This window comes from Phyllosticta citriasiana (assembly GCF_038021145.1).
Source record: "Phyllosticta citriasiana strain CBS 120426 chromosome Unknown IWZ02scaffold_4, whole genome shotgun sequence".
Lineage (NCBI taxonomy): Eukaryota > Fungi > Ascomycota > Dothideomycetes > Botryosphaeriales > Phyllostictaceae > Phyllosticta > Phyllosticta citriasiana.
This window is the reverse complement of record NW_027117281.1, coordinates 2,195,910-2,220,513: the sequence shown is the minus strand read 5'-3', so window position 1 is coordinate 2,220,513 and position 24,604 is coordinate 2,195,910. Positions and strand designations below refer to the sequence as shown.

At 56.0% G+C, this 24,604-nt stretch overlaps 11 protein-coding genes across 11 annotated transcripts; 6 read left to right on the top strand and 5 right to left on the bottom strand.

The window, feature by feature from the left end:
• Window positions 1-75: 75 nt before the first annotated feature.
• IWZ02DRAFT_217362 (PAP2 domain protein) lies at window positions 76-1,573 on the top strand. The gene is made up of 4 exons (XM_066762766.1): window positions 76-304; window positions 363-419; window positions 520-813; window positions 892-1,573. Exons 1-4 carry the CDS (start codon window positions 215-217, stop codon window positions 1,411-1,413), a joined length of 963 nt encoding a protein of 320 aa, XP_066624866.1. The 5' UTR covers window positions 76-214; the 3' UTR covers window positions 1,414-1,573.
• Window positions 1,574-3,629, top strand: IWZ02DRAFT_217363 (major facilitator superfamily domain-containing protein). The gene is made up of 2 exons (XM_066762767.1): window positions 1,574-1,926; window positions 1,990-3,629. The coding sequence occupies exons 1-2, from the start codon at window positions 1,734-1,736 to the stop codon at window positions 3,447-3,449; spliced, it is 1,653 nt and encodes a 550-aa protein (XP_066624865.1). The 5' UTR covers window positions 1,574-1,733; the 3' UTR covers window positions 3,450-3,629.
• On the bottom strand, window positions 3,466-4,600 carry IWZ02DRAFT_480725 (uncharacterized protein). The gene is made up of 2 exons (XM_066769111.1): window positions 4,065-4,600; window positions 3,466-3,958 (listed from the first exon to the last, which is right to left on the bottom strand). The coding sequence occupies exons 1-2, from the start codon at window positions 4,209-4,211 to the stop codon at window positions 3,632-3,634; spliced, it is 474 nt and encodes a 157-aa protein (XP_066624864.1). The 5' UTR covers window positions 4,212-4,600; the 3' UTR covers window positions 3,466-3,631.
• Window positions 3,877-4,600, bottom strand: IWZ02DRAFT_447552 (uncharacterized protein). Its single transcript, XM_066767294.1, has 2 exons — window positions 4,065-4,600; window positions 3,877-3,958 (listed from the first exon to the last, which is right to left on the bottom strand). The coding sequence occupies exon 1, from the start codon at window positions 4,536-4,538 to the stop codon at window positions 4,311-4,313; it is 228 nt and encodes a 75-aa protein (XP_066624863.1). The 5' UTR covers window positions 4,539-4,600; the 3' UTR covers window positions 3,877-3,958; window positions 4,065-4,310.
• Window positions 4,601-6,241: 1,641 nt separating this feature from the next.
• On the top strand, window positions 6,242-7,602 carry IWZ02DRAFT_217368 (uncharacterized protein). Its single transcript, XM_066762768.1, has one exon. It carries the CDS (start codon window positions 6,589-6,591, stop codon window positions 7,366-7,368), a length of 780 nt encoding a protein of 259 aa, XP_066624862.1. The 5' UTR covers window positions 6,242-6,588; the 3' UTR covers window positions 7,369-7,602.
• A 739-nt stretch (window positions 7,603-8,341) lies between these two features.
• Window positions 8,342-9,449, top strand: IWZ02DRAFT_489265 (nucleoside phosphorylase domain-containing protein; the record flags this gene model as incomplete). The annotated part of the gene is made up of 3 exons (XM_066769547.1): window positions 8,342-8,369; window positions 8,448-8,957; window positions 9,055-9,449. The coding sequence occupies 3 exons, from the start codon at window positions 8,342-8,344 to the stop codon at window positions 9,447-9,449; spliced, it is 933 nt and encodes a 310-aa protein (XP_066624861.1).
• A 233-nt stretch (window positions 9,450-9,682) lies between these two features.
• IWZ02DRAFT_498171 (Endonuclease/exonuclease/phosphatase) lies at window positions 9,683-11,084 on the bottom strand (the record flags this gene model as incomplete). Its single annotated transcript, XM_066770208.1, has 2 exons — window positions 10,781-11,084; window positions 9,683-10,667 (listed from the first exon to the last, which is right to left on the bottom strand). The coding sequence occupies exons 1-2, from the start codon at window positions 10,855-10,857 to the stop codon at window positions 9,683-9,685; spliced, it is 1,062 nt and encodes a 353-aa protein (XP_066624860.1). The 5' UTR covers window positions 10,858-11,084.
• Window positions 11,085-11,656: 572 nt separating this feature from the next.
• Window positions 11,657-13,051, top strand: IWZ02DRAFT_374566 (phosphatidic acid phosphatase type 2/haloperoxidase; the record flags this gene model as incomplete). Its single annotated transcript, XM_066764767.1, has 3 exons — window positions 11,657-11,832; window positions 11,896-12,040; window positions 12,107-13,051. 3 exons carry the CDS (start codon window positions 11,657-11,659, stop codon window positions 13,049-13,051), a joined length of 1,266 nt encoding a protein of 421 aa, XP_066624859.1.
• Window positions 13,052-13,326: 275 nt separating this feature from the next.
• On the bottom strand, window positions 13,327-15,064 carry IWZ02DRAFT_447540 (galactose mutarotase-like domain-containing protein). Its single transcript, XM_066767293.1, has 3 exons — window positions 14,705-15,064; window positions 14,168-14,530; window positions 13,327-14,050 (listed from the first exon to the last, which is right to left on the bottom strand). Exons 1-3 carry the CDS (start codon window positions 14,972-14,974, stop codon window positions 13,670-13,672), a joined length of 1,014 nt encoding a protein of 337 aa, XP_066624858.1. The 5' UTR covers window positions 14,975-15,064; the 3' UTR covers window positions 13,327-13,669.
• Window positions 15,065-15,188: 124 nt separating this feature from the next.
• IWZ02DRAFT_417093 (Rap1-interacting factor 1 N terminal-domain-containing protein) lies at window positions 15,189-21,689 on the bottom strand. The gene is made up of 4 exons (XM_066765795.1): window positions 18,279-21,689; window positions 17,953-18,228; window positions 17,063-17,896; window positions 15,189-16,501 (listed from the first exon to the last, which is right to left on the bottom strand). The coding sequence occupies exons 1-4, from the start codon at window positions 21,324-21,326 to the stop codon at window positions 15,614-15,616; spliced, it is 5,046 nt and encodes a 1,681-aa protein (XP_066624857.1). The 5' UTR covers window positions 21,327-21,689; the 3' UTR covers window positions 15,189-15,613.
• IWZ02DRAFT_447527 (guanine nucleotide exchange factor) lies at window positions 21,657-24,173 on the top strand. Its single transcript, XM_066767292.1, has 7 exons — window positions 21,657-22,166; window positions 22,223-22,297; window positions 22,356-22,432; window positions 22,492-22,650; window positions 22,708-22,827; window positions 22,882-23,759; window positions 23,811-24,173. Exons 1-7 carry the CDS (start codon window positions 22,118-22,120, stop codon window positions 23,914-23,916), a joined length of 1,464 nt encoding a protein of 487 aa, XP_066624856.1. The 5' UTR covers window positions 21,657-22,117; the 3' UTR covers window positions 23,917-24,173.
• Window positions 24,174-24,604: the final 431 nt, after the last annotated feature.

Sequence of the window (24,604 nt, the reverse complement as noted above, 5' to 3'; positions counted from 1 at the left end):
GGACAAAAACATGTGGATAAAATCGACTATGTGCACCTTGCAAAAGTTCATCCCTCGATTAACAGACCCTTGCGTCAGCGCGCCTATCGATAACCCTTGCCCCCTCTTCCATTTGGAGGAACGCGAGGCGTCTAGTCGCGTGCTCCCAACTATTCTCCAACAACCAACGCACTCCTTGGTTGACATACCATGGCCCTTTGAAGCCCGAGTAACTATGATGAGGGGCAGCAATGCTTCGTCACCCAAACGCTCAGCGGGTCTGCAGCAACAGGGTCCCAGCTCGCCCGTGGCGCGGTTTTGGCAGGTAAGCCATGCCGCGCGCAACATACAGCGATTGTTGATGGCTAACGACAAGTCAACAGCGATCATATGCGCCGGACTATCTCGGGTTTACGATACTCCTAGCCCTCTATCTTCTCGTGAGTCGATCCGTGTCGACCGCACATCTCAAACAGGGGTTGGCGCAAGCAGGAGACGTTGCCTAAAGAGCAGCCAACTAATGACTGCTGTGCCGACCAGATTCAATTCTTCGCCGAACCCTTCCACCGCTTGTTCTCGCTCGATAATCTCTCCATTTCCTATCCGCACGCCGATCAGGAACGGGTCCCCGTGTCGTGGCTCTTCGCATATGCTGGCGGCGTGCCGCTGTTGGTCCTCGTTGTTTGGGCTCTGCTTTTTCGACCGGGCGGACACAAGCTACACGTCACGATCCTCGGGCTATTCATCAGCTTGATTTTGACATCTTTCATCACCGACGTGATCAAGAATGCCGTGGGAAGACCAAGGCCCGATTTGATTGCGCGGTGTAAGCCGGTACGTCTCGACCGTAGAAACGGGGCATGATGAGGATCCAGAGTCGATGTAAGGACACTTCTAATGCGCAGGGAACAGGACAAGGGTACATCAGAGCACAAATTGGTCAACTACACCATCTGCACCGAGACCGACCACCATATTCTCCATGATGGCTGGCGCAGCTTCCCCTCTGGACACAGCAGCTTTTCGTTCGCAGGTCTCGGCTACCTTTCTCTTTTTTTTGCCGGACAATGCCACGTCTTAAGGCCTCGAACTGATCTCGCTCGCGTCCTACTTGCCCTTTTGCCGCTGCTCGGTGCCGCTTTGATCGCAATCTCGCGCTGCGAGGATTACCGCCATGACGTGTACGACGTCACAGTTGGAGGCATACTGGGAATGCTGATAGGATGGTTCACCTACCGGAGATACTACCCTCCCTTGCGGAGTCGGTTCTGCGACAAGCCATATCCAAGCCGAGCGGAAGTGGCAGATGCGTTGTGGTCTGCAAAGTTCAAGGACGAGGAGGCACAAATCAGGCGAGCAGCAGACTTTGAACTGGATGAGCTGGAAGACGAAGACGACGAGCGACTGCCTTTGCACAACACCCGCAGGTCATGAGCGTCTGGAGAGCAAGATCTGTTGGACAAGTGGAATTTTGGTGGAGTCTCAAATTTGGATGGCGTTTGTATGGATCAAGAATTCTAAAAGTTCTGCAACTACAAAATGGGCAAAAACTGAATCGGTACGTTTTGCGAAGCGTAAAAAATCACCATCATTGTCCCCGACGGAAGGATATTGTACGGTGGCTTATCAGAAGACGTCATCGCCCATCGGGCAAGTCTGCCGAGGCCGAAGCTGGTCTCGTGGAACTTAAATCTCGACTTGACGAAATGGCTTGAACACTCCAACTCTTCGCGCAAGAGTGGGAAAGGAGCAAAATGCCTGGCGCGCCCAATGAATCCACGGCCGCCAGCGAGCGCAGCCCGCTCTTGGAGAATGGCAACGGTGGCGGGGCAGAGCAACACCGCGTCTCAGCAGACGACTCCCCACCTTTGCCCGAAGAGCCCAGCACCGCGAAGCTGCTGCTCATTCTGTCGAGCATCTGGGTCGGTGTATTCCTCGCTGCTCTAGGTATGTTAACAGGCTCATAGCCAACTCAAAGAATGCTTCTCGAAGGCCGCTAACAACTCGCAGACTCGACCATCATCGCGACTCTGAGCAGTCCGATTTCCGACTCGTTCAACTCCTTCACCCTCTTCTCGTGGCTCGCCTCAGCCTATCTAATCGCCAATGCCGCGCTACAGCCGCTCAGCGGCCGGCTTACGGATATCTTCTCGCGGCGGACCGGCCTCGTCATATCCAATGTTCTCTTCGCGGCCGGCAACCTCATCTGCGGGCTGGCCAAAAGCGAGGGCGTCATCATACTGGGGCGCGTAGTCGCGGGCATGGGCGGCGGCGGGCTGACGGCCATTTCGACGTTCGTCACGACGGACCTGGTGCCGCTGCGGCGGCGCGGGCTGTGGCAGGGCTTTGGCAACCTGTGCTTCGGGCTGGGGAGTGGGCTGGGCGGCGTGTTTGGCGGCTGGATCAACGACGCGCTGTCGTGGCGGTGGGCCTTCCTGATCCAGGTCCCGTTTGTCGTCCTGTCCGGCTTCCTCGTCTTCTTCACCGTCAAGATCCCCGTCAAGGAGGAGAATGCGGCGCGCGTGCGGCGCGTCGATTTTCTGGGCAGCGTCACGCTCGTCACCAGTCTGGTGCTGCTGCTGCTCGGCCTGAATTCTGCCGGCAACATTGTGGCGTGGACGCACCCGCTGGTCCTGGTCAGCTTGTTGCTGTTTGCCGTCTTCCTCGTCGCCTTTCTGGTCGTCGAAGATCGCCTGGCGAGCGAGCCCATCATCCCCGTCCGGTTGCTGCTGCACAGAACTGTGTGGGCGGCTTGCTTGACGAACTGGTTCACGACCATGTCTGTCTTTGCGCTCCTCTTTTACGGCCCCATCTACCTCCAGATCCTCGGCTTGTCGGCAGCGCAAGCAGGCGTCCGGTTGATTCCCTGGTCGATAGGGGCAGCAGTGGGATCAGTCGGCGTCGGGATCGTCACCAAAGCGACAGGAAAATACTGGTGGTTGAACGCCGGCATGGATTCGACCATGGTGCTCGCCTTCGGGCTGGTCGCGGTAACATTCGACCTGCAGATGCGGGCCTGGCCGCCCTTCGTCTGCTTCTCGTTGGTCGGCCTGGGCTACGGCGGCATGTTGACGGTGACGCTGCTGGCCCTCATCTCGGCCGTCGACCACGTCCATCAGGCCGTCATCACGTCGGCGTCGTACGCCTTTCGCAGCACGGGCTCCACCATTGGCATCACGATTGCGAGCGCCGTCTTCCAGAATATCCTCAAGCGCGACCTGTGGCGGCGGTTTGGCGACCGCGACGGCGCCAAAGAGGTTATAAAGTCGATTCGCGACAGCGTCGGCTCGTTCAAGCGCCTGCCGCCCGACTGGCGCCAGGGCGCGCTCGAAAGCTACATGACAGCGTTGACGGGCGTGTGGTGGACGATTTTTGGCATTGCGGTGCTTGGGGTGCTGTGCAGCTTGGCCATGAAGGAGCACCGGCTGCACAAGAAGCTGGACAGGACGGAGGAAGAGGACGATGAGTAGAGTCTTGTACGTACCCGAAGAAGAAGAAGAAGAAGAAGAAGAAGAGAGATTGGCTATACTCAAACAAGATGATGGCTCCTTCACCAAATCCAAAAAATCCAAAAAAAAAAAAGAAAGAAAAAAAACACTAATCATGAACAGATACATGCATCAATCAATTTACTCAATCCCCCAACACCCCCTCACCACCTCCCCTCAATCCCCAAATGATCCATCTGCTGCTTCTGCACCTGCATGTCCTTCGTCTTTCCCTCAACCCTCCCCCTTATCGGTCCCCCCTCCCCACTATTCTCAATCGCCTGCTGGCCCTTCGCATATCTTTTCCCCGCATCACTCCGCGCCTCAGCAACAGCCTGCATATTAGCAGCGCCGCGGCCCTGCGCCTGCGCCGCCGTATCCGTCGTCTCGACGCTGCGCGCTGAGCCGTCGGCGCGCGTGTCCGTCGTCTTTTTGCTGCGGCTGAACATGGAGCCGCTGAGGGCGGCGAAGATGTTGAGGCTGAGACCGGCCTAGATGTGGGTGCGTGGGGTTGTTTAGGTTTTTGTGGGAGAGAGGGGGTTCAAGTTGGAGGGGAAAGAATGGTGGATGGATGGATGGATGGATGGATGCACGCACCTTGGCTTCGGCGCTGGCATATTGCTCGCGTATCTCGGCGTTGTCGTGGTGGTGCGGGTGCGCTGCTGCTGCTGCCGTCGTTGTGTGCTGCTGCAGCGCTTGGTCTTCGGCCGCGGCGCGGCGCGCGACTTGTCTATCATTCGCCATGATATGTCGATGTCGTGCGGCGGTAATGTAGGTAAGGTATTACTGCGCGAGATATTCGAGGAGGAGGAGGAGGAGGAGGAGGAGGCTACGAAATGGGAATCAATTATGGCAGGACTGGAGGAAGGCGGCAGTCGGCATATATGTAGCAGGACCTAGAGCGCTGCTATGTCGCTCGCCCTCGTCGTCTCTATAGGTATCTTCTGAACCTGAGGTGGTGGGCTGGCTGGGCTGGGAGCACGATGTGACCTTGAGCAAGCAGAAAAGAAAAACGAGGAGGAAGAGAAGCGAGTAAGAGGGGAACAGGACGACTCGAAGCTTATCACTCATGCATGCATGCAAGCCGCTCGCTCTGGCGTCTGGCTAGTTTATCACGACCTTTTTTCTCCCTGGTCGTGCCTACGAGGCTGCTTCAAGCCCACTGCCCGCCGTATGATGTCAATGTGCAGCGCCGGCGTCCCGTCGTCATCACGTGGGAGCTCGTAGTCCCGGTCGCGGTCCTTGTCTGTTGGCGAGTGTGCGGCAGGGCAGGACCCTGGAGATCGCGAGAGGCTACAGTTATAGGTAGGGCTGAGACTGGGTGGTGCGAAGCAGGGATCGGATGTTTGTTTCTTTCTTTCTTTCTTTTTTTCTTTTTCTTTTTTTTTTTACGCTTCTTCAATGGCGTTGCAAAGGCTCTATTCTGTGCTTTCGTCGAATCAGATGGTGTCTGTGTATAGGTGGTAAGCGGCTGGGGTGAGCTTGAGGTCTTCGGCTCCAGGTCCCACCACATCACCTATGGAGCGACTATGACGTCACCCATGCTTGCATGGAATCAGGTCCTCACTCAGGACAACTGGAAGTTCTCAATTCCGACTAAATAAATATAGGGTCACAATCATTCTCCTTAAATCGACTAAAGACATGCTTGAAATGCTGTAGAAAACGCAGACTGGTCGTTAGAATGGAACATTTTTCACTGTTGGCATCAACTGCAGCTGAATCTAAGTGAATGACTGGAATGCAAAATGCAATGGTAATCTGTTTCTGTTCTTAGTGATTGGTGCGGATGTGTGTTGGGATCGTTGAGAAGTCCAATGGCGAATTACAATCTGATGTCAAGCTTGACGAATTTCTCAAACTGCTAAATGCTTATGGGGCTCAGAAGATTCGCACAAACAAAAGGAACGTTTCCAAAACTGCGATTCCCCTTTTTGCATGTAGCTAAGCTTCTTGCTCGCGACTTAGTCCCAGCATATCAAACGACCAAAGTCCATCAAACGCGCACACCTAGAACATCTGACATTCCTTCAAACGCGCGTGCAATTTACTCCTGAACCAGGGGGAAAACACCCGCCGTCCCGTCTCCGCCTGCCACTCGACGGCTATCTGGCGGTCAGAGTGTCAGAAGGGAAAGCGGGCCGCTGCCTTCACGTCAACATCGAATCAATGTTTCGACCGACTCTTCTTCCGATTCGGCTTGCCGACTGTTTTGCCTCGAAGAGTTGGCCGCAACAAGTCACTGGCATCACAATCGGCGGCGAAGGGAAAGCATCTCCTCTGACTATGGTCGGAGGAGTCAATGACTGCTCCCTGGGCGTGGCGGTGGTAGCGGACGGCTGCCCTCTGGCTTCGTCTGCAGCGGTGAATGAACGATCCCTAGATGTGCCGGCGATGTCCGGAGCTACCACTTTTACGGCGCTTTAATCTTCCTTGACATTTCCGCGACGTAGCAATTCCGACTTGCTTGGATGCTTCGCTTTCCTCGTGGAATGGTAACTTCTGCAGCGTTCCCATTTCGTGACACATGCATCTTCCCGCTCTCAAACTCTGACAGATGCATCTCTCATGCTCATGCGCCTATCGACCCAAGCAGCCCACTGTCAGCAACTGACCTCTACGAGTGTCCAGCCTGAACTCGGTCTCCGGCTGCATTTTACATAGGGCAGACTGGTTAGCCGCCTCCATGATCCAACCCGACATCCCTCAATCTATCCTGTCGGTTCTAAGTGTCTAATCCAACACCTGTTTCAAGTTTCCTCGTCGTCGGGAGCAGCGTGCACTTGATAAGTCGAACCACCGCCCTGTCAATTGCGTTTCTTCTCTCTATTCCTTTGGACGGTCACGACCTCGCCCTCCCCCTGATGCCACATTTCACCTACACCGGACGATTTCATGAAGACAGGACGAGATTGACAAAGCTCAGAAGAATTTTGAAAAGACCTGACGAATTGCCGTCTGAGCATATGGCGAAAAAGCAGTGCATGGCCGTTCCTCCTACTGGAGGCAAGCGAGCTAGGCAAGAGCAGGAAGGGATCACTTCTAGACACCACGCTGCCATCCACTCACCAACCAATAGCTTGGCGATGACATCGTTCTCACACCGTTATCGCATCGTCTCATGTGGATAATGCGACTCACACTTCCAGGCAGCGCCCACATGCGCCACACAGACCGTCCTGCGCCAGGGGGCAGGTATACAAAAGATCCTGCCACCCCCTGCCCAGCCTTCCCCCTGCACTCCATCCCGGAACCTGCAATTGCGACAATGCCTCGCCAGAAGCGTGCTTTGACCAAGGGCGACAAGTGGCTTAACAACCAGCGTCGCAGACTCAAGCAAGCTACTACGGTCAACAAGAACCCGGTAAGTCGACTGCAGGGGGCCCTTCGACGGTCGGCGCGACCAGGTCGTCAAGCTAACTTGATTGCGCAAGCCTCGCACAGGGAGCCGCCCAAGTCGCGGATCAAAAAGTACGACGAATGCGGCGAGCCTCCCAAGCAACAGAAGCTCGGCAGCGTCCAGAAGATCGTGAAGGCCTGGAACCTGGAGGGCGCCGACCTCGACTCCTCCTGCGCCAGCTTCAAGGCTTTCCTCGGCGACCTGATGCCCTCGCAGCAGCCCAGCGGCAGCAACGGCATTGGAGTGCACGACAAGCCGTCCAAGGACTTCGCGCTCCGTCCTGAGACGCAATTCAAGAACCCGCTCGACTTGGGCAAGGCTTTCCTCTTAGGTCTGGCCGTCTTTGCCGAGGAGACCGCGCATGACAAGGACTCGGCTCTTTCTGCGCTGCGTCAGGCTCGTAGGGCGAGGTGGACGGGTCGCGGCAACCCCGTGCGTGACGCCCAGGAGCTGCTTCTTGATGATATTGGTTTGGCAAAGGTGTACTTTGCTCGCCTGTAAGCCATGCTCTTTTCTCTTGTACATTTTGGAATGCTGGCTTGGACTAGGTCCTCCGCTGGTGCCAATCAATGAGATGGCGGTTGAGATGGTGTGTGGTTTTCATACATAGGGAGCCTCCTTGCTGGTGTCACATGGTTCGACGGGACTTGTCTGATTAGAGAAAGGACTGGGAGGCTTCATCTGACGGGACGGACTGATATTTTTGGAGGTCTAGACACCTACATTTAGGTGATGTTAGCACTTTTTCTCATGGTTCTCCGAGACTTGTACGATTACAGTACGAAATGGGGCTTAAATTTGATGGGATGTATTCCCATTTTCGGAGAAGAACTCACCTACATTTCGGTGATGCTGGCACCTTTTCTCGGCTAGCAAGATGAAGTTGACTTTCTTTCCGAAAAGGTCGTAATGCAGAAAAACGATTTCCATCGTGTGAGCCACAAAACTTTGCTCTGCAAGTGATTTTGTGTAAAAGCGGCGTCGACCGAATCTCTTACGTGTTTTATACTGGGATAGCTTGCGTAGGACCTAGACATCTTCCATCGTAGTCAGCTAGAAGCTCTTTTTAACCTCGAATACATAGTACGCGGTCTTTCCCATAAAATTCAGCATTAGTGCGACGTGAGTATGAATACTAGCACCATGCAGATGTCACAGTAGATGTGCGTGATGGAATCGTAGAGGGAGGGCATCGTTGTGATGGCACGTCGTTGAGCGAAGTAGGAATTGAGGTTGTGGTTCAGGTCAGAGTGAGGGAGCAAGGGGTGGTGGGGTGCCCCGGCGGACCCCGGCATGGCGTCATGGCGCCCCCGCGCTACAGTGATCCTAGCGCAGAAATTCTACAACAACCCCTCCTCCTCCGCCCACTTTCTTCATGAATTGTTGTGTCCTGCGCGCTCGCCGACCACCACCTGCATTCCTCTTCGCGCACAACTTCCGCACTGTCTCTCTGCCGCCCTCGCGCAAGAGAATCATGGCTAACGTTGCTACGTCGTACCCGGGTGCGTCAATTACTTCCCCACGCTCTTTCAACAGCCAAAGCTTGCGAGCACCTGCTAACAGCTCCTCCACCACTACAGATCCCGTCCACATCGCCGTCATCGGCGGCACAGGGCTCCAATCGCTCCCCAACTTCACCCACGTCGCCACGCTCAACCCAACAACGCCCTGGGGCGCCCCCTCCTCTCCCATCTCCATCCTGCACCACCCATCCCCGTCAACGGGCCAGCCCATCGCCGTCGCCTTCCTGAGCCGCCACGGCCTGCACCACGAGCTAGCGCCGCACGAGGTTCCGGCGCGCGCCAACATTGCCGCGCTGCGCAGCCTCGGCGTGCGCAGCATCATCGCCTTCAGCGCCGTAGGGTCCCTCGCCGAGGAGGTGCGGCCGCGCGATTTCGTCGTCCCGGACCAGATTATTGATCGCACGAAGGGGGTGCGCCCGTTTACATTTTTTGAGGGCGGCATGGTCGGCCATGTCATGTTTGGCGATCCATTTGATGAGGGACTCGCGAAGGTGGTGCGCAAGTGCGGACATAGTTTGGAGGGCGAGGGCGTCAAGTTGCATGATCGCGGCACTATCGTTTGCATGGGTAAGTTTTTGGATTTTTCTGCTCTGCTCTATCTACACCACAATCACTCCCTCTCGATGGACATACAGGACAGGGCTAACAAGTCATCTCTCGGCAGAGGGCCCCGCCTTCTCCACGCGCGCCGAATCAAACTTGTACCGCTCGTGGGGCGGCACGCTGATCAACATGTCCGTCCTGCCCGAAGCCAAGCTGGCGCGCGAGGCCGAAATCGCGTACCAGATGATCTGCATGGCGACCGACTACGACGCCTGGCACGCCAGCGAGGACGTCAGCGTCGAAATGGTCATGGGCAACATGAAGGCCAATGCGGAAAACGCCCGCCGCTTCATCGGCGCCGTGCTTGACGCCCTGTCCGCTGAGGAGCATGGGAACCTTGTTAGGGCGAAGCATCTTGAGGGCCAGACTAAGTTTGCGGGGAGTATGACGAAGCCGGAGGGGAGGAGTAAGGCCGCGTATGAAAAGTTGAGCTGGTTGTTCCCTGGGTACTTTTAGGAGGGGCGCGGGGAGGTGGGTGTGACAAAGGGGATTTTTTGCGGCTGCTAGGTCAGGAGAAAGAGCTCAAGTAAGTCAGCATTTGGGGAGAGTGCCTGTTACGGCTGATTTGCTGCAGTCAGTCATCCGAGAGTCTCGAAGAAGGAATACCAAGATCAGTCTAAGACTGTTTACTACGTTTACAACTGGTACTTGCTCCCACAGCCGGTGATATCAATTCAATCCAATCCAATCTACGACGCAGGCGCCCACAGCGCAGCCAGCAAGTCCACCTCGTCGCCGTCGCGGCCCCAGAAGCCGACGAGCCCCCAGCCCTCGGGCGCAACGCTGACTGCGCAATCATCGTTCAGCGTCCCCGTGCTAACAGAGTTGCCACTGTTGGTCGAGGCCTCGAGGTAGAAGACGCGCGTGTGGTCGTTGTGCTTGTCCTGGCACAGCGTCACGTTGTTGACGTACTCGCCGCTCTGCATGACGAGGCTCGCGGCCGTGCCGCCGGTGCCGCCGTGCGAGAAGCTCGTCGCGCCGTCCGCCAGCGCAATTCCCACGGCGTCGACGCGCTCGGCGCCGCGCAGCGAGAGCGTGGTACCGGCGGGCGAGGGCGTTGCCGACAGGTTGGCCAGCGCGCCAATGTCGGAAAAGGCGGTGCCGTTGGGGCCGCCCAGGAAGTCAGACGAGCGCAGCATCGACGAGGCGGCCCAGGCGAAGTCGGCGCGCAGCGGGTTGTGGTCGGAGAGGGTGGAGCTCGAGTTGTTAGGGTCGGATAGGAAGAGCTCGGCGATGTAGGCGAAGCTGATGGGTATGAGCGAGACGAGCGGAGAGGGCCGGTAGAAGATTTTGTCGACGACCTCGCACGTCGCCGACTGCGCGGGGTTGGCGCACACGTCCTCGACCGTCGGCCGCACGCCGTCGAGCTCGAGCTTCACCCACACGTCCGTCAGGTTGTTGGCGGAGGAGAAGAGATCGATGTTGTCGGCGGCGCGCGTGAAGCGGCAACTGGTATCGCCAAAGACGAGCACGGCGGCGTCGGGCGACGTCGAGTCGATGTACGCCGAAACCTGGGCGATGTTGGCGTTGCGCGCCGTCTCGTCGGCGTCCTCGGTGCCGGCGTCGGCGTGCAGGTTGTAGGCGTCGACGTAGACGCCCTCGGCCAGCCGCCACCGCATGTACGTGAAGCCCTTGGGCGTCAGGCAGTCGGCGCTGGTGCTGCTGCTGCTGCTACTGGATAATGGGCACGGCGGGCAACAATGGGATTATTATATCCAGCTGCAGCACGCCTGCTGGTGGTATAGGCGGGCTGCTTTGGTTGCAGCCGACGACGAGGCCATTATTACCGCTTAGAAGACTTGGCGAGCAACATTAAAGGTCGTTGGCCTCTGGAGCAGGGCACGTTGGCGGGCGAGGAGGGCATTTTTGGATCTCCAGGACGAGCAGGTGGATGTGCCGTGCATGGTCAGGGGCCTGGGTCGCAAGGGAGATGGCGATAGTCTGCCAGTCAGCATCGGTTCGAGGTGTCGGCAGAGTTGGACGTCGTATCGCGGAGAGAGGTGAAGAAAAGGGAGCGTGGACCGAGCGAGCGTGGTAGTGGGGTTTGTGACGATACAAATCCCTGACGCATAAGGCTGGGCAGAGAAAGCTTGGTGAAGCTTGGCCTCGCGCCGGCCCGCTGCTGCCCGCTCATCACCACCAACACCAACACCAACACCAACCTTAGGCACTCCATCATCGTCATCATCACCACCTCGTCCCGTCGTGCCAGCGTCGCAGGTTTTGCCAGGCCATTCCCCATTCTGGCTCCCGTTTGCCAGCGGCAGGATGGACAGCCCGCCAGCCCTCGCGCGTCCAAACAAAGCATCGAGCCATCCATCCCCGCCATCTAGTGTCGGAGCGCATTGCGTCATCTCTCTCTCTCCCGTCTTCTTGCTTTCTTGCTTTCGTTATCCCTTTCCCCAAGGCGCCAAACAACTCAATCCAAGGAATCCCTCGCGCGTCTGGCATGAATAAAAGCCGCTCGTCACCCTGCCCGTCCTGCTAGGCCACGAGCTCCCTCGTGTTTTGACAGCTGCTGCGTCTCGCGAGCCACCACACGTGCCCTCGCATTCCTAGCCCGACGCGCTTGACTCGTCGGCTCCAGCTGCCGCACTCCATAATTTTTCTCTTCGCGTTCCATCCATCCATCCATCCAACCATACAGACAACCACAACTCACCATGGGCCTCTTTTCGCGCCGCGAGCTGGCACCTGACAATGCCACGACCAGCACTGCTCCCGTCATCGAAAGCGGTCACCACAACCACCAACACGCCAACGGCAAGCAGCACGGCCCTGTGTGGAATGGAGCCCTGAACAAGAGGCCGCCGTTCGGTCAGTGGCTCAAGGTGACATGGTGAGAAAACGCAAACCCATCGACTTCTGCTTTCAGCGTCGTTGACTTTTTGTTGCTTGTTAGGCCGGATATTCTGACCATGGCACTCATGGGCGCCATTGGCCTCGGTGTCTACCAGGCGGACCCGGCACCCTCGCGCTCCTTCCCCGTCTTCTTCTCTGACGGCGAGGTTGTGTATCCGCAGTTTGCGTATCCCATGAGAAACGAGGTGCGTCGCGTTCAAAAACCCCAACCTACTATCCCCAACTCTCGTCACTAAGAAGCAACTCCCCAGATCATCCCCATCTGGGCCGCCGCCCTGATCGCCAGCCTCGTCCCCATCGCCGTCTTCTTCATCGTCCAGATCCGCATCCGCAGCTTCTGGGACATGAACAACGCGGTCCTCGGCCTCCTCTACTCCCTCATCGTCGCCGCCGTCTTCCAAGTCTTCCTCAAATGGCTCATCGGCGGGCTCCGCCCCCACTTCCTCGCCGCCTGCCAACCCAACGTGCCAGCTACAGGCGCGCAAACAGGCAACGGCTGGGCCGGCATCATGTACGACCGCAGCGTATGCACGGGCGACCGCTCCGACATCAACGACAGCCTCGAATCCTTCCCCTCGGGCCACAGCACGGCGGCCTTCGCCGGGCTCGTCTTCCTCGCCCTCTACCTCAACGCCAAGCTCAAGCTCGCCGCCAACTACCACCCGGCCTTGTGGAAACTCATTGCCGTCATGGCTCCCCTGCTCGGCGCCACCCTCATCGCCGGCGCCCTCACCATCGACGAGTTCCACAACTGGTACGACGTCGTTGCCGGCGCGACCATCGGGACGCTCATGGCCTTTTGCTCGTACCGCATGGTTTATGCTGCCGTCTTTGATTTCAGATTCAATCATGTCCCCCTGAGCCGCTTTGTCCCGTTTACGTATGGCGCCGGTGGTGGTGGCGAGGCGATGCAGCTGTTCGCCGGCTTCCATGACGCCGTGTGGACGCGGCAGGTGGGCTGGGGCGCGCCAGAGGCGTTTGAGGCGTTTGGCGGTGCTCCGGGCGATGCGAGCGCTCTTTCTGCCGGTCATCGTGGCTCCACTACTACGGGCTATGGTTATGGCATCGGTCTGGGTGGTGCTGGTGCTGGTGCTGCTGCTGCTGCGAATACGGGTCACACTGTGGACCGCAGGCCGGTTGGTGGACACAAGGATCACGCTGCTGCTGCGCAGCCGCCGCCGGAGAATGTGGTCTGAGGATGAAGCTAGAGTTAAGGGGGCCAAGAATTCACGACTCGAACGAACGAACGAACGACGGAAAAAGATAGCAGGATGCCTACCTACGTACCTACCCATCCACCTTACATTCTCCTCCACTCCCTCTTCTTGTACAGTACATTTTTCTAATGCCCGTCATCAAACCGAATGACATACTTACTTCTCAATCCAAATGCCACCAATATGAAAATAATGACAATGATTATTGGATTTGACGGCGAGAGGTAAGAAGCAAAACGAGGAAAAGGAAAGCAAAATAAGAAGCAATTCTTTTTGCATCGATTGATTGACTGATTGATTGATTGATTGATCGTTAAGTAAGCAAGGTAGGCAAGGTAAGTAGAGGTCATCTACCTGGCTGCTCCCTAGGCAGTCAGTACCTCTTAAGCCGTAGAACCGTACCGTGTCGATAAAACCTCTAAGAGTGTGAATCCATCAACATCATCATGTCCATGTCCATGTCCTTCGTATCCATCCATCAAATGCTTCATGTTTCGTTCCCGAGCTCGTTGGCAAATCGCCACTCCAGCTATTCAGCTAGTCAGCCAGTCATCCACCAATTTTCCTTCATCCACCAACTCGCACTCCGTCTGTTCCTCACAACAGACTCTTATACGTAACACCACCCTCCCACGTGTCGCCAGCCTCAAGCTTGGTCCACTCAGCCACCGCACCCGCCTCGACGCAAATCATGCTCTTGTACGCGTCATCGGGGGCGAAGTCGGCCATGGCGTGGGCCTTCTCCTTCCACGGGTTCCAGACGACCGTGTCGGGCAGGTTGTCGCGCACCACGTCGAAGCGCGGCTTGCCGTCGACGACGACCGACGTCGTGGATTGCGGGATGGCCTTGTAGACGCGATCGGTTTCGCCCGTGATGGGCAGCGAGGCGTGCGATTCGGTGATTGTGGAGATGGGGGTGAGGACTTTGTCCGTGTAGGTGACGCCGAGGAGGCCGGTGACTTGGGTCTTGCTGATGTCCTGTTGGTGGGCGGGGGAGACGAGGTTAGCAGGCGACCTGTGTTTGCGTGGAGGGGGGCTTGGGAAGGATATGAGGGCTTGGGAGTGAGAGAAAGAAAGCACCATAACATGACATACCTTGACGCTCAAGTACGTGTGGAAGAGGACCTGGAAATCCCATGCCTTGTCGCCCTCATTGCGCACATTGACGGCCGTCTGCAAGCTGTTGGGGCCGAGGGTGACGCTGTAGACGACGCCAAAGTCGTAGGGCCACGCCTTGCGCGCCTCGGCCGACAGGTTGGACGAGTAGAGGCCAAAGTCGAGCTTGACGCTGGACGAGTCGGCGGCAGTCGTAGCAGCAGCAGCAGCAGCAGCAGCAGCCTCGGGGTCGGCGCTCGCCTCTGACGTCGACTTGCCCAGGTACTCCCAGCGCGAGTTGCGTGCAAAGCCGTGCTGCGGCAGCGACGAGGTTGCGTGGTTGGCTGGTGGCGGACCAAAGACCTATGTGCCGTTTGCTCTGTTAGTGGGCTGTTGTTGATGCTTCTTGACCTCCATGTCTGCATTCATGGGTGAGCCGTCAGCAGCAAGACCGGAGTCACCTATTGATTCATCGAGAGAAGTCAATGAAGGTGAGAGGCCCGTCTGGCTATGAGTGTGTGAGTGGGTGTAACGCACCGGAAACACGACTGGAATTCCTCCGCGGACGGGCTTGCTGCCGTCGAGAGCGGCCTTCTCGCTCAACCACAGGTTGTCACTGCCATCTGCATTCTTCCAGCTTATGACGGTGGCGCCGTAGAGTAGGATCGTCACGCTCTCGCCGCTGGGGAGGCGCGCCGTTACGCGGGAGTTGTCGTCGCTGATGTCAACGGTAGGCTGGGGGCCTGCAGATTTGGCGGCGGCGGCAGTGTTGGGAAGAGAGGAGGGCTTATGAGGGCGGTCGACCATGATTGCGGCAGTCGTTGTTGTGGTAGTTGTTTGGTGTGATGGGTTGGAGTGAGATGGAGGTGGAGGTGGGAGAAGGTGTGACGTTGGTGGGGTGGTGGTTGGGGAGGGGGGCGGGGTTGGTGGTTTTTAAGAAAGGCAAACAGACGACGAATTGGTCTACGTCAGATGGATGCAAGCACAGCACAGCACAGCACAGCACAGCACAGTACAGTGCAGGCCGACAGCGGACATCAACTACTGAAGCTTCGCGAATCCAATGTCTGAGCTCCAGCCCAGCGCTTACGCAGTCACTGTCCCGCGATTGGTTATTTGGCGCGCCATCCTAAGTCAAGCAATTCAATTGATTATTATGCATACACAGTCGGTTGCACCTCACACCAGCACCAGCCTCTCTCTTTTCTGCCAGCGAATCGGTTGCCAGCGTCAAATAAAACATTAAATCGTTTCGGCGCCGTTACAGCGTCTACTGGAACGTGCGGTCCATGATGTCATGCGTTGCCATGAAACAACGCCCAACTGGAAGAAAACAATGAATGCTGTCAGGTACTGGAGGTAGGTACCGAACATGACGCCCATCATGGCACCACCCATATCAATAGCAATATATACCGTCATCGAACAAAGTCTCCATCCTCCACCCTATTGACCCTGCGCCTCTCCTCGGCGCGCCGCTTCGTGTACTTCTCTCTGCAGCTCAAACATGACATCGCAGCAGTCACGCTCCTCTTCCCTCCCCACAACCATGCTCTTGGCATCTGCCAGCAGTTGTTTCAACCGCCCGAGTATGCTCCTGGGCTCCTTTTTGCGTCTGCCATCAGATGCCTGCGACGCCTGACTGGCCGCCGTTGCATCATGCTGTGACTCGGCTCTGCTGCTGCTGCTGCTGCTGCCGGTCGTAGTTGCTGTCGTGCCACCATCGCCCGCCCCGGCATTGTCTGATTTCTGCTGGCTTGACTTTGTGCTGCGCGCTTCTGCAGCCGCCGTCTTGTCAATGTCGTCTGATCTGCCGTGCTTCTGCTGGGACTGGGACCATCTCGCTTGTAGGCTGTTCTTTCGGGGCCGTCCTCTGCCTCGAGTCGGTCCCGTGCCAGATGCGTTGGTCGTCTCCTGTGGGGATGCAGTCGACTGCGACGTCTCGGACGCATTGGACACTCTATTCTTAGGCGGCCGCCCTCTGCGCTTCTTTGGTGCCGGTGTCTCGTGAACGACATCAAGGTCTATCGATGTGTTGCCATAGTCACTCTCCTCCTGATTCATCTCCTGATCATCATCAATCGCCTGCGACTCGGACAGTCTGGACTTGCGTTTGCGGAAAAAAGGCAGCGGTTCTTGCGGAGCTTTACCAGCTGACCGGGGAGATGCACGTGAGTCTGATGCATTAGAGGCTGGCGATGACTCAACTTGGGATTCGGCGGGTAGCGACTTTGTACTTTCATCGCCGAATTGGACCTGCGATGGTGACGGCTTTGGCCGTTCGTGACGAAGATCGTGTTGCACCAGAGGCTGCGCCTGGGCCGACGAAGAGGACTTGCGCAGGTTTGTCTTTGATGTTTTGTCCTCGTCGACAGAACCCCCATCCTGACCCTCCTTCCCCTGACCAGATGCGATTGACACTGGCGAAGAATCCTCGTCGCCCTGATCTCGCGATGAATGCTTAATGCGCTTCGTCGGGCCCTCTTCGACAGCTTGGTTTTTGCGCTTTTTCGCCGCTCTTTTTCTTTGGTTTCCAGTTGTAGGCGGGCCCTCTCGATCCTGTTGAACAGCATCTTCCTTGTCTGCCAAGCCATTGTTCACCTCTGAAAGAGCAAAAGAATCTTGTACTACGGAATCATCCTGACTCTGAGCGATTTCAATGCCCTTTTGAACTTGAGCTGGCGACTGGCTTCTCACACCGGCCGGAGTAGAAAGCACTTCAGTGGACTCTTGATCTGACATGTCATCCACGGCGATCCTGGCTGGCACCAAGCTTGAAGTTGCTTCCGCAGTACCTTGGGGCAATCCGTCGGCGACGTCCGAAAATGAGTCAAAGCCATTGATATTATCAGTGTTGCCTTCAGACTCTTCCGTTTTGAGATGCTCATCCTCCACAGCTGGGTCTGATTCCACAGCAGCTGGCTCGTTAAGTTTGAAACTTTGCCGGGCTTGACTTTCGTCTGCAAGCTGTCTGGCCGACTCGTCGCCATCTGAATCCAATGACCCAAAACTGCCGGTCAGGATCGAGATGGGTGAGTCTTGAGATAGACCAGATGCCGATGGTCTACTGCCAGCACTTTCCTGCGAAAGTCTTGCAAAGCTCTCTTTTACAACGCTCGAGTCCGGGGGGAGATCATTATCGTCATCCATGCGAGGCGGTGAAGAGGGGATTTCCGTTTCGAAGAATCGGTCCGCAGCCGAGGAAGTGATGTAGTTCTGGTCCAGCGGTGGATCGTCGCGTTCGCTGCGAAATCTTGCAGTCGGAGATGACCCGCCCAAATCCTGCAAGCCATCGGAGCCCAGTGCCGCAAGCACAGGAGTTGAGAGTCGGCTGCCGTCGCCTTCACCAGGCAGATCCAAAGGCAGCTCTGTCTGTTTGATCGCTTCAGAACGACTGCGCTTGGACATGTGAGCGGGACTGGAATTGATGTCTGGAAACATGACAGCAGCACTGCCATGTTGCTTTTCTCGGACCTCCTTTTGATGTTCTGTGAGGAGGAGCTGAGAGTCTACAGAGACGTCTTGCCCTTGAGATGATTCAATAGCGGTGTAGTCAATCTGAGAGTCGTCGTGCCGTAACTTGGCCTTCGGAATTGGCTTGACGCTCTTTTGTTTTGAGGTCTTTGAGGATAGAACGGGAGCTGTCGGGGGAGCAGCTAGTCGTGAACTGGCACGCGTAACGGGCGCGCTTCCTTGGGACTCTTCAAAAGCGGGGGCTGGTCCCAGGTTCTTTTTTGAATCAACACACAATACACAGGGAAGCAAGTGAAAATTAGATGCCATACCTCGTCTGCTGGTCCGCTTGGAAAGTTTGGCAATTCCAGCTCGACACCAAGATAAGGACGCAACCTTCGCAAGGCCTTTTCGACCTTAGGCGGATACTCAAGAGTGCGTTCCTTGCCGAAAGACCTGTTCCAGTTTTCAACGGTTCTGTTGACTACACATCTTTGCCTGCTGTTCAGGCCACTGGCAATCAAGTGCTCCAGAGCCTTGAGCAACATAGTGTCTTTCCTTGGCAGCTGAACTACGACCACCATCACAACAGTCCAAAAACTGTCCACCTGATGCGCGTCAGAAAATTCGACAGAAGTTGAAGGTGGAAAATACTTACTGCCCTTTTCCCGGCCTTTGAATCTTCGCCTTCGCCCTCCAACTTCTTGTCTCTGTCCTCAACCCAAAGAGCGATACCTTCTTGAATCTTTCTCAGCATTATCGCAGTATTAGATGCCGGCCATCTCTGAAGGAGTGCTGCGAGAGACGAGACGAAATCTATGACAAGCTGTGGATGCAGCTTGTCCAGGTTTTCATAGGCGAAATGAAGCTGCGAAACGACCATTCTGTACAAGTGATTGTATGGGTCAAAGACAGACGGCTTCTGCGGACCATCGCAAACCCCCCACAGGGCTTTCCGAGCCGTATCCAGACTCTTTCGATCTCGGGGTGGCGTTATCTGCGTCAGAGCCAGAGTCGCCAAACCAATTATCGTAGGTCGGTCGAGGGTTGGATTTTCACTAGCAGTTACAATCGATTCCGCAAGAGGCTCCGTTACAGCGATGCTTGGGGCCCCATTCCCAGCCTCGACGTTTACTTGAGTCACAAGGACATTGTAAAGCTCTTCTGCCATGGCAACGGTTTCGGTTCCACCAAATTGCAACCCGCAGGTGAGTATCGAAAGTGCTGATCGGTACTCTTCCCCCAGGCGGGGCGATCCCGACGTGCTTTTGGGCTGGCCGGAGGGGTCTTTCAAGGTAGACTTTGCGAGACTAGCAACGTGTATCCAGATCCCTGTGGATAATTCTTTTCGAACAGCAATTTCAGCTGATGCGGTAGCTTCTTGGGCACAGTTCTGGAGAAGCTCTAATCTCGACCTCCGCAAACCTCGAGAATCGGAAGCAAGGGTGATGAGCCTTTTCGAGAGGTCGAGAACCAGTGGCGAATTTTCGCTGCAGACAAACATGTGTAGGAGATGGAGCAATGGCGACTGCATAACCGCCTTCTTCTTTGTCCTACTCGACGGGGTGGGTACAGGCTCGAAGTTGTCGGGAGAGATTTGCGTCAATATGGGGTCCGCAAAGTGTAATGGGCCGAGTGTTTGTACAGCGGTTGTGACAAGGAAACTAAATCTTTCGATCCATTCTTCGTCCTCGTCATCTGCTAAGCCAAGGGATGCGGGAAAGTTGTTCCAGATGCGATGAAGAAAGTTCATAATATGCGCGCTTGCCGCCTTGAACTCCATGGATGTTGTGATCTCCTTGCTGCCCGCTTCGGCAACAGTCGACATCAAAGCCAACCACATATTGCGGACCGATGGCTCAGAAAGGGCCGGGCGACCTGCGCTGGGACTGTCCCAAGCAGCATTTGAAAGACATGGCTGCACAAGTTGAAGCATCACAGAAAGCTTCCGTCGTACCCATTTGGAATCTAGCCCGGGCAAATGACCTGGCGTTACAAGACCTTGCAAGACTAGATTTTCATTCCATATGCCGGTCTTGTTGCCCTTGAACAATTCTGTCAGGACTTGACAGGCTCTATTCGCACCGGCCTGGCTCTTCTTTATCATCTTTTCTAGCAAGACTTGGGCGACATATTCTTCCCAGTAAAGGTCAAGTTGCTCTTCCGAAGCCATTGGAGGTAAGGAGTAGTAGAGCAAGGCGCAGTAAGACGAAAAGGCCGATCCCATTGACCGCTCATTTACACTGGCAGCTTTACGGTCAAGCTGTAGAGCGACACCTTGGCGGAGCAAAATTCTCGTTGCTGGATTGGTGGCTGTGTCGGGTCTGATGGCGTAAATGAAGCGGTTCCAAGCTGCGTTGGCGTTGGCAACCACTTCCCTATTGCTCGAGTTGAGGCATTGCTGTATAATCTTGAACCATTCAAGAAATAGTTTCCATTGATGGAGCTCCCTGTGTCGTCCCCTCAAAAAGAGAATCATGACCGCCCACACCTTGGGGACGTCTTCGACCGAGTTGGGATCTTTGGACATGGTTTGCAGACTTTGAACGTAGTCCCTGCCAAACGTCTGCCCATTTCCCAGCTTCTTGTCCATTAGCTCCATGACAAGCCGTGAGACCTTGGGCTTGTCTCCAATGTGGATGGCTGCACTGTGGCCAACCTCGAGTGCTTTTCGGCGCAGCTCCAAGGGTGCGGTGCGGACCATGCTATTCAAGACATGTGGCAACCAATCATTTGCGCGAGTAATCATGACATCGGGCGCTTGTCCCAATAGTTTTTGGTAGACACCAAGCCTAGCTGCCAACACGCTCTGACCGGAGACGCGCTCCTCAATGTTTTGTATGTGCGTGACAACCTGGTCTACCAGGGCGGGCGTTATGACTTTGGGACCAAAGTTTTGCAGCGAAAAAAGGACCAGGAAGGGATTGACCAGTCTCTTCAACACCTTTTCGTCGCCAAAGGCTTGGACTGCGCAACTGACGAATGCGACTTGGAGCTCGGTTGGGATGTGCCGGGCAACGTCAGAGAGATCCATCAGCACACCGAGGAGTTTCAGTGCCTGTTGAGCGAGCTGCGCGTCGTTGGCGGCAGTCGGGATTGCAATGTCGCGCTGTATAAATTGCGAAAGCAGCCCCATCTTTTCAACCAGAGCGTGCGCCTCTGGAAAATGGTCATAGGCCTTGAGGGTGCTGACCAGTGTGACGTATGCATCCCGCCGATGCGAACGCGACGCACCGGCCAGTTGTTTTACCAAGCTGTCCAGCATTTCGGCAAAGGTGTCGAATTTGGGGGCACTCTGACTAGGGGCGGAGTCAAGGTTGGCGTTTGGTGGACGGGCCTTGAGGATTCCTTTGAGCGTCGTGTGGTCCTTTGGCTGCGGCAAAGGTCTGAGCGGCGACGATATGCTTCCGCGACGCGACAAAAAATCTTCTGGGCGATGATAGTCGGTCCAAGGGGAAAAGCCGACCTTTTTGGGCCTGCCCGAACTGGTGACAGCCGAGTCTACAGAGGGCGGCGCGACTTTTAGCGGCGTGACGACGGGCTCATTGTGCAGCGGCGGGCGCGCAGTGGCGTCGGAGACCTCAAAGCTATCCGACAGGAAATCGCAGGCTTCGGCGACGATTCGTTCAGTCTCTCTCGGCGGAGTAGGAGGTCTCAGCTGAAGGCTTTCGAAGTAGGAACCGGGAGCTGAGGACGGCGGCGCCATGGCAATGGCCGCGAAAGATGGAAGGTCGACACGGCTACGACATTGGCGGTAGGGAGGGTCGAAGTTGGGGACCGACTCGAGCGGGATGGGATGCGCGAGGGTCGAAGACGCAGTGAAGGCTGAGAAGTGGTGATGGTGATGGACCAAGTGAAGAGGAAGAAGCTAAGGAAGCACTCACTCTACGCGCCACCAAAAGTAGAGTCGCGACTGGACGCGATCTGACGCGCCGGCGGCACGGGTAAGGAAGGGTAGGGCGCGACGGGTCGGGTACATGTAGGGTGGTAGGGGTCCACCACGGCCTGAGGCCAACAGACAGCTGTCGATGATTTCTTTTTTTTTTCTTTTTGTCTTTTTCTTTTTTTCTTTTCTTTTCCCCATGGCCCAGCAAGACTAGATGCAGCACGTGCTCGCGGCTTGCATCTGCTCCCACGTCATTTGATGCCTTCTCTCCCACTCAACTGCACCGCATCCCCGGCCATGTACTGGCCTCAAAACTGCCCATCACATGGTGCAGACATGGATTTTCGCAAAAGACCACCAGCTGCTCTGCGGCCCTGATGCTCTGCTGCTCTGGTCTCAAGTGCGCCTGGCCTTGCCATGCGGCGAGCCACATGAGCATCACAAGTTGATCCAGGAACCTTCAATGCGGGGGACCCACCTGTTAGCTTCAAGCCCCCGTGTGCCCGCCGTCATCAGCCCTCCACCGCATTTGGCTCCCGAACCCGACTCACAACCACCGACAAGTTTCCCTATAAATCCTCTCTCCATCCGCTCTCCTTTCTCATGACACAATGCCGTCCCCTTCCAACGGCGCATATGCGGCCATGATCTCTGGTCCCAGTCTGCCTGCCTCTTCCGCCGCCATCCTCTGCGACCCGTGGCTGACGTCGTTGCAGAAAAACGCGAGGAGGTCTCCTCGCTCATGAAATCCCTCCGCGACGACCTGGACAAAAACAACCTGCTTCCCCACCGTGAGCCTACACACGCCGACCCTCCTGCTTCCCTTCCTGACTCCCGTCGTCTCCGCAGAACGCAATGCCGCCCTCGAACAGGTCAAAATTTATGGTCGCAACGTCCAGGACGCCGACCCCATATTCGCTCCTGAGGTACCCCGTTTGAAACCACCCGTCCGCCCCGCCGCCGCTGAAACAAACAATGGGACTAGGGAATCGAAACGCTCGCCCGTCATGGCTTTTCAAACTCGTCGCCCCAGACTTCTCGCGAAGCTTTGCGCTGCCTTGCCAACGCTCTACTCCTGAAGCCGGCCACCCGCCAGGTCTTTGTCGACAAGGGATTCGCAGAAAATGCTGCCGAGAAGCTCAAGGTTGGTCGTTCGCCTCAGCCTCAGCTGAAGCTGTTGGGCGTGGCTGAGCCTGCGCAGTGCGATAATGCCGACGACGAGTTCCTAGCGTCGCGCATTCTCTTCTTGCTGACCTACGACACCAACCTCAACTTTGACGATCTGATGAAGAACAACCAGCTCGGGGACGCAATCATGCAGGTACGCCGTATCTTCAACAAGGCCGAGCAGAGGGTTGCCTAACATGAGTCGCAGAATGTTGGTCGTCACTCCAAGAGATACAAGGCGAGCAAGAAGGGGGGCCCGACTGCCCAAATGGAAGACATGGCTCTTTCGGAAACACTCAAGTTGATCTTTAACCTTACCCACTACTATCCAGACTACAGCGATATCTTTTCCAAATGCGTTCCCGACCTCCTCAAGATCCTCCACCAAGCTCCTATTCCGAATCCTCCGCTCCAGGCACCCGTCAACTATCTCATCAACGCCTTGCTCAACCTCGACCTGGAGGACAAAAAGTCAAAAAATTGGGGCAGCAGTCCCGTCTTCCCCAAGTTTGACCAAAAGTGCAACGTCGAGCGCTTGATCAACATCCTGGACAGATCAATTGTGGCCTACCCCGAAACCGAGTTGGACCAGCTGGCTGCCCCGCTCGTCACCCTCCTCCGGCGCATTTACGAGTTTGCCCCTGAAAGCGTCAAAAAGTACATGCAGTGGTTGCTGCTCCCAACAGAGGACGCACGGAGCAAGCCCCTCGGAAAATCTGATACATTGTCAGCTCGGCTGCTGAACCTGTCCACTGCGGCCATGTGCCCCAATCTGCGCGGGTCCATTTCGGCCATGCTTTTTGAGCTCTCAGACAAGGATGCTTCCACTTTTGTCCACAATGTCGGGTATGGCTTCGCTTCTGGGTTCCTCCTGAGCCACAACATCGCAATACCTGAAAATGCCATGGAGGCTTTTAGCAACCAAGGTCAACACGAAGAGGACGGCCAGGATGAAACCAGCAAGGGTAGCGCAGTAAATCCAATCACTGGTCAAAGATATGAAGACGAGGAGCCGAGCACAGAACCTGGCATGACCATGGAAGAAAAGGAGCGAGAGGCTGAGAGACTGTTTGTGTTGTTTGAAAGGTGGGTCAAGTTCGACTGGAAAACAAGTATTGAATCTAACACATTGCACAGGCTGAAAGCAACCGGCGTTGTTGACATCAAAAATCCAGTCGAAGATGCCATCCAGTCAGGACGTATCCAGGAGCTCCCCGATGACGAGCCCGCGTCTCCGGACTAAACACAGACTTCTCGGAACCGTCCGCGATTCTTCTTCCCTGATAACCCCGTTAGCCTAGAAGCTTTTAATGCGTGCATACACTGCATGGGTCGGAGTTCAGCGTCCTCACTTGGCATCATTCTTGTCTAGAGATACCACGCCGTTGGTCCAACAGCGCTGAGAAGTTGTCCTCAGCATTTTCTTGATTGTTTGTTTTGGTTTTTTCTCCACTGTATTAGTACCACATACAAGTCATTCTAATCACATGCTTCACACAGCACACTGTCCACTCCTTTTGCCCAGTGACGTGCGCATAGAATTCGGCGCCGAGGACCCTTCGCAGAGATGCCAAATGATCGTGGGCAGATCGCATTTTCGCATGCGTGCCAAAGGCCATCAGGCGTGCCGTCGCGTCGCTCGAGATTGGTCGCCGTCTATCCTGTGGGGTGCCCGAGTGAAGAGCAACTTTGACCGAGGATGCTCCTCTTTCAGAAGCGCGCCTGCCGGCGAAGACGTCATGCCCAACATTGTAGGGCTGGGATGGTCCTTGAAAGCAGGCGGGAGCACTTTCACCATGCACAAACTGGCTACCTTGATGGGTTTTTGCTGTGGACAGGCCTTCTCCAACGACGAGACATGCTGCTCAATACGTCGACGTCTAGAGACTGCTGAGCCGCGTGCATTACAGCAAGACGACACTCATCGGACC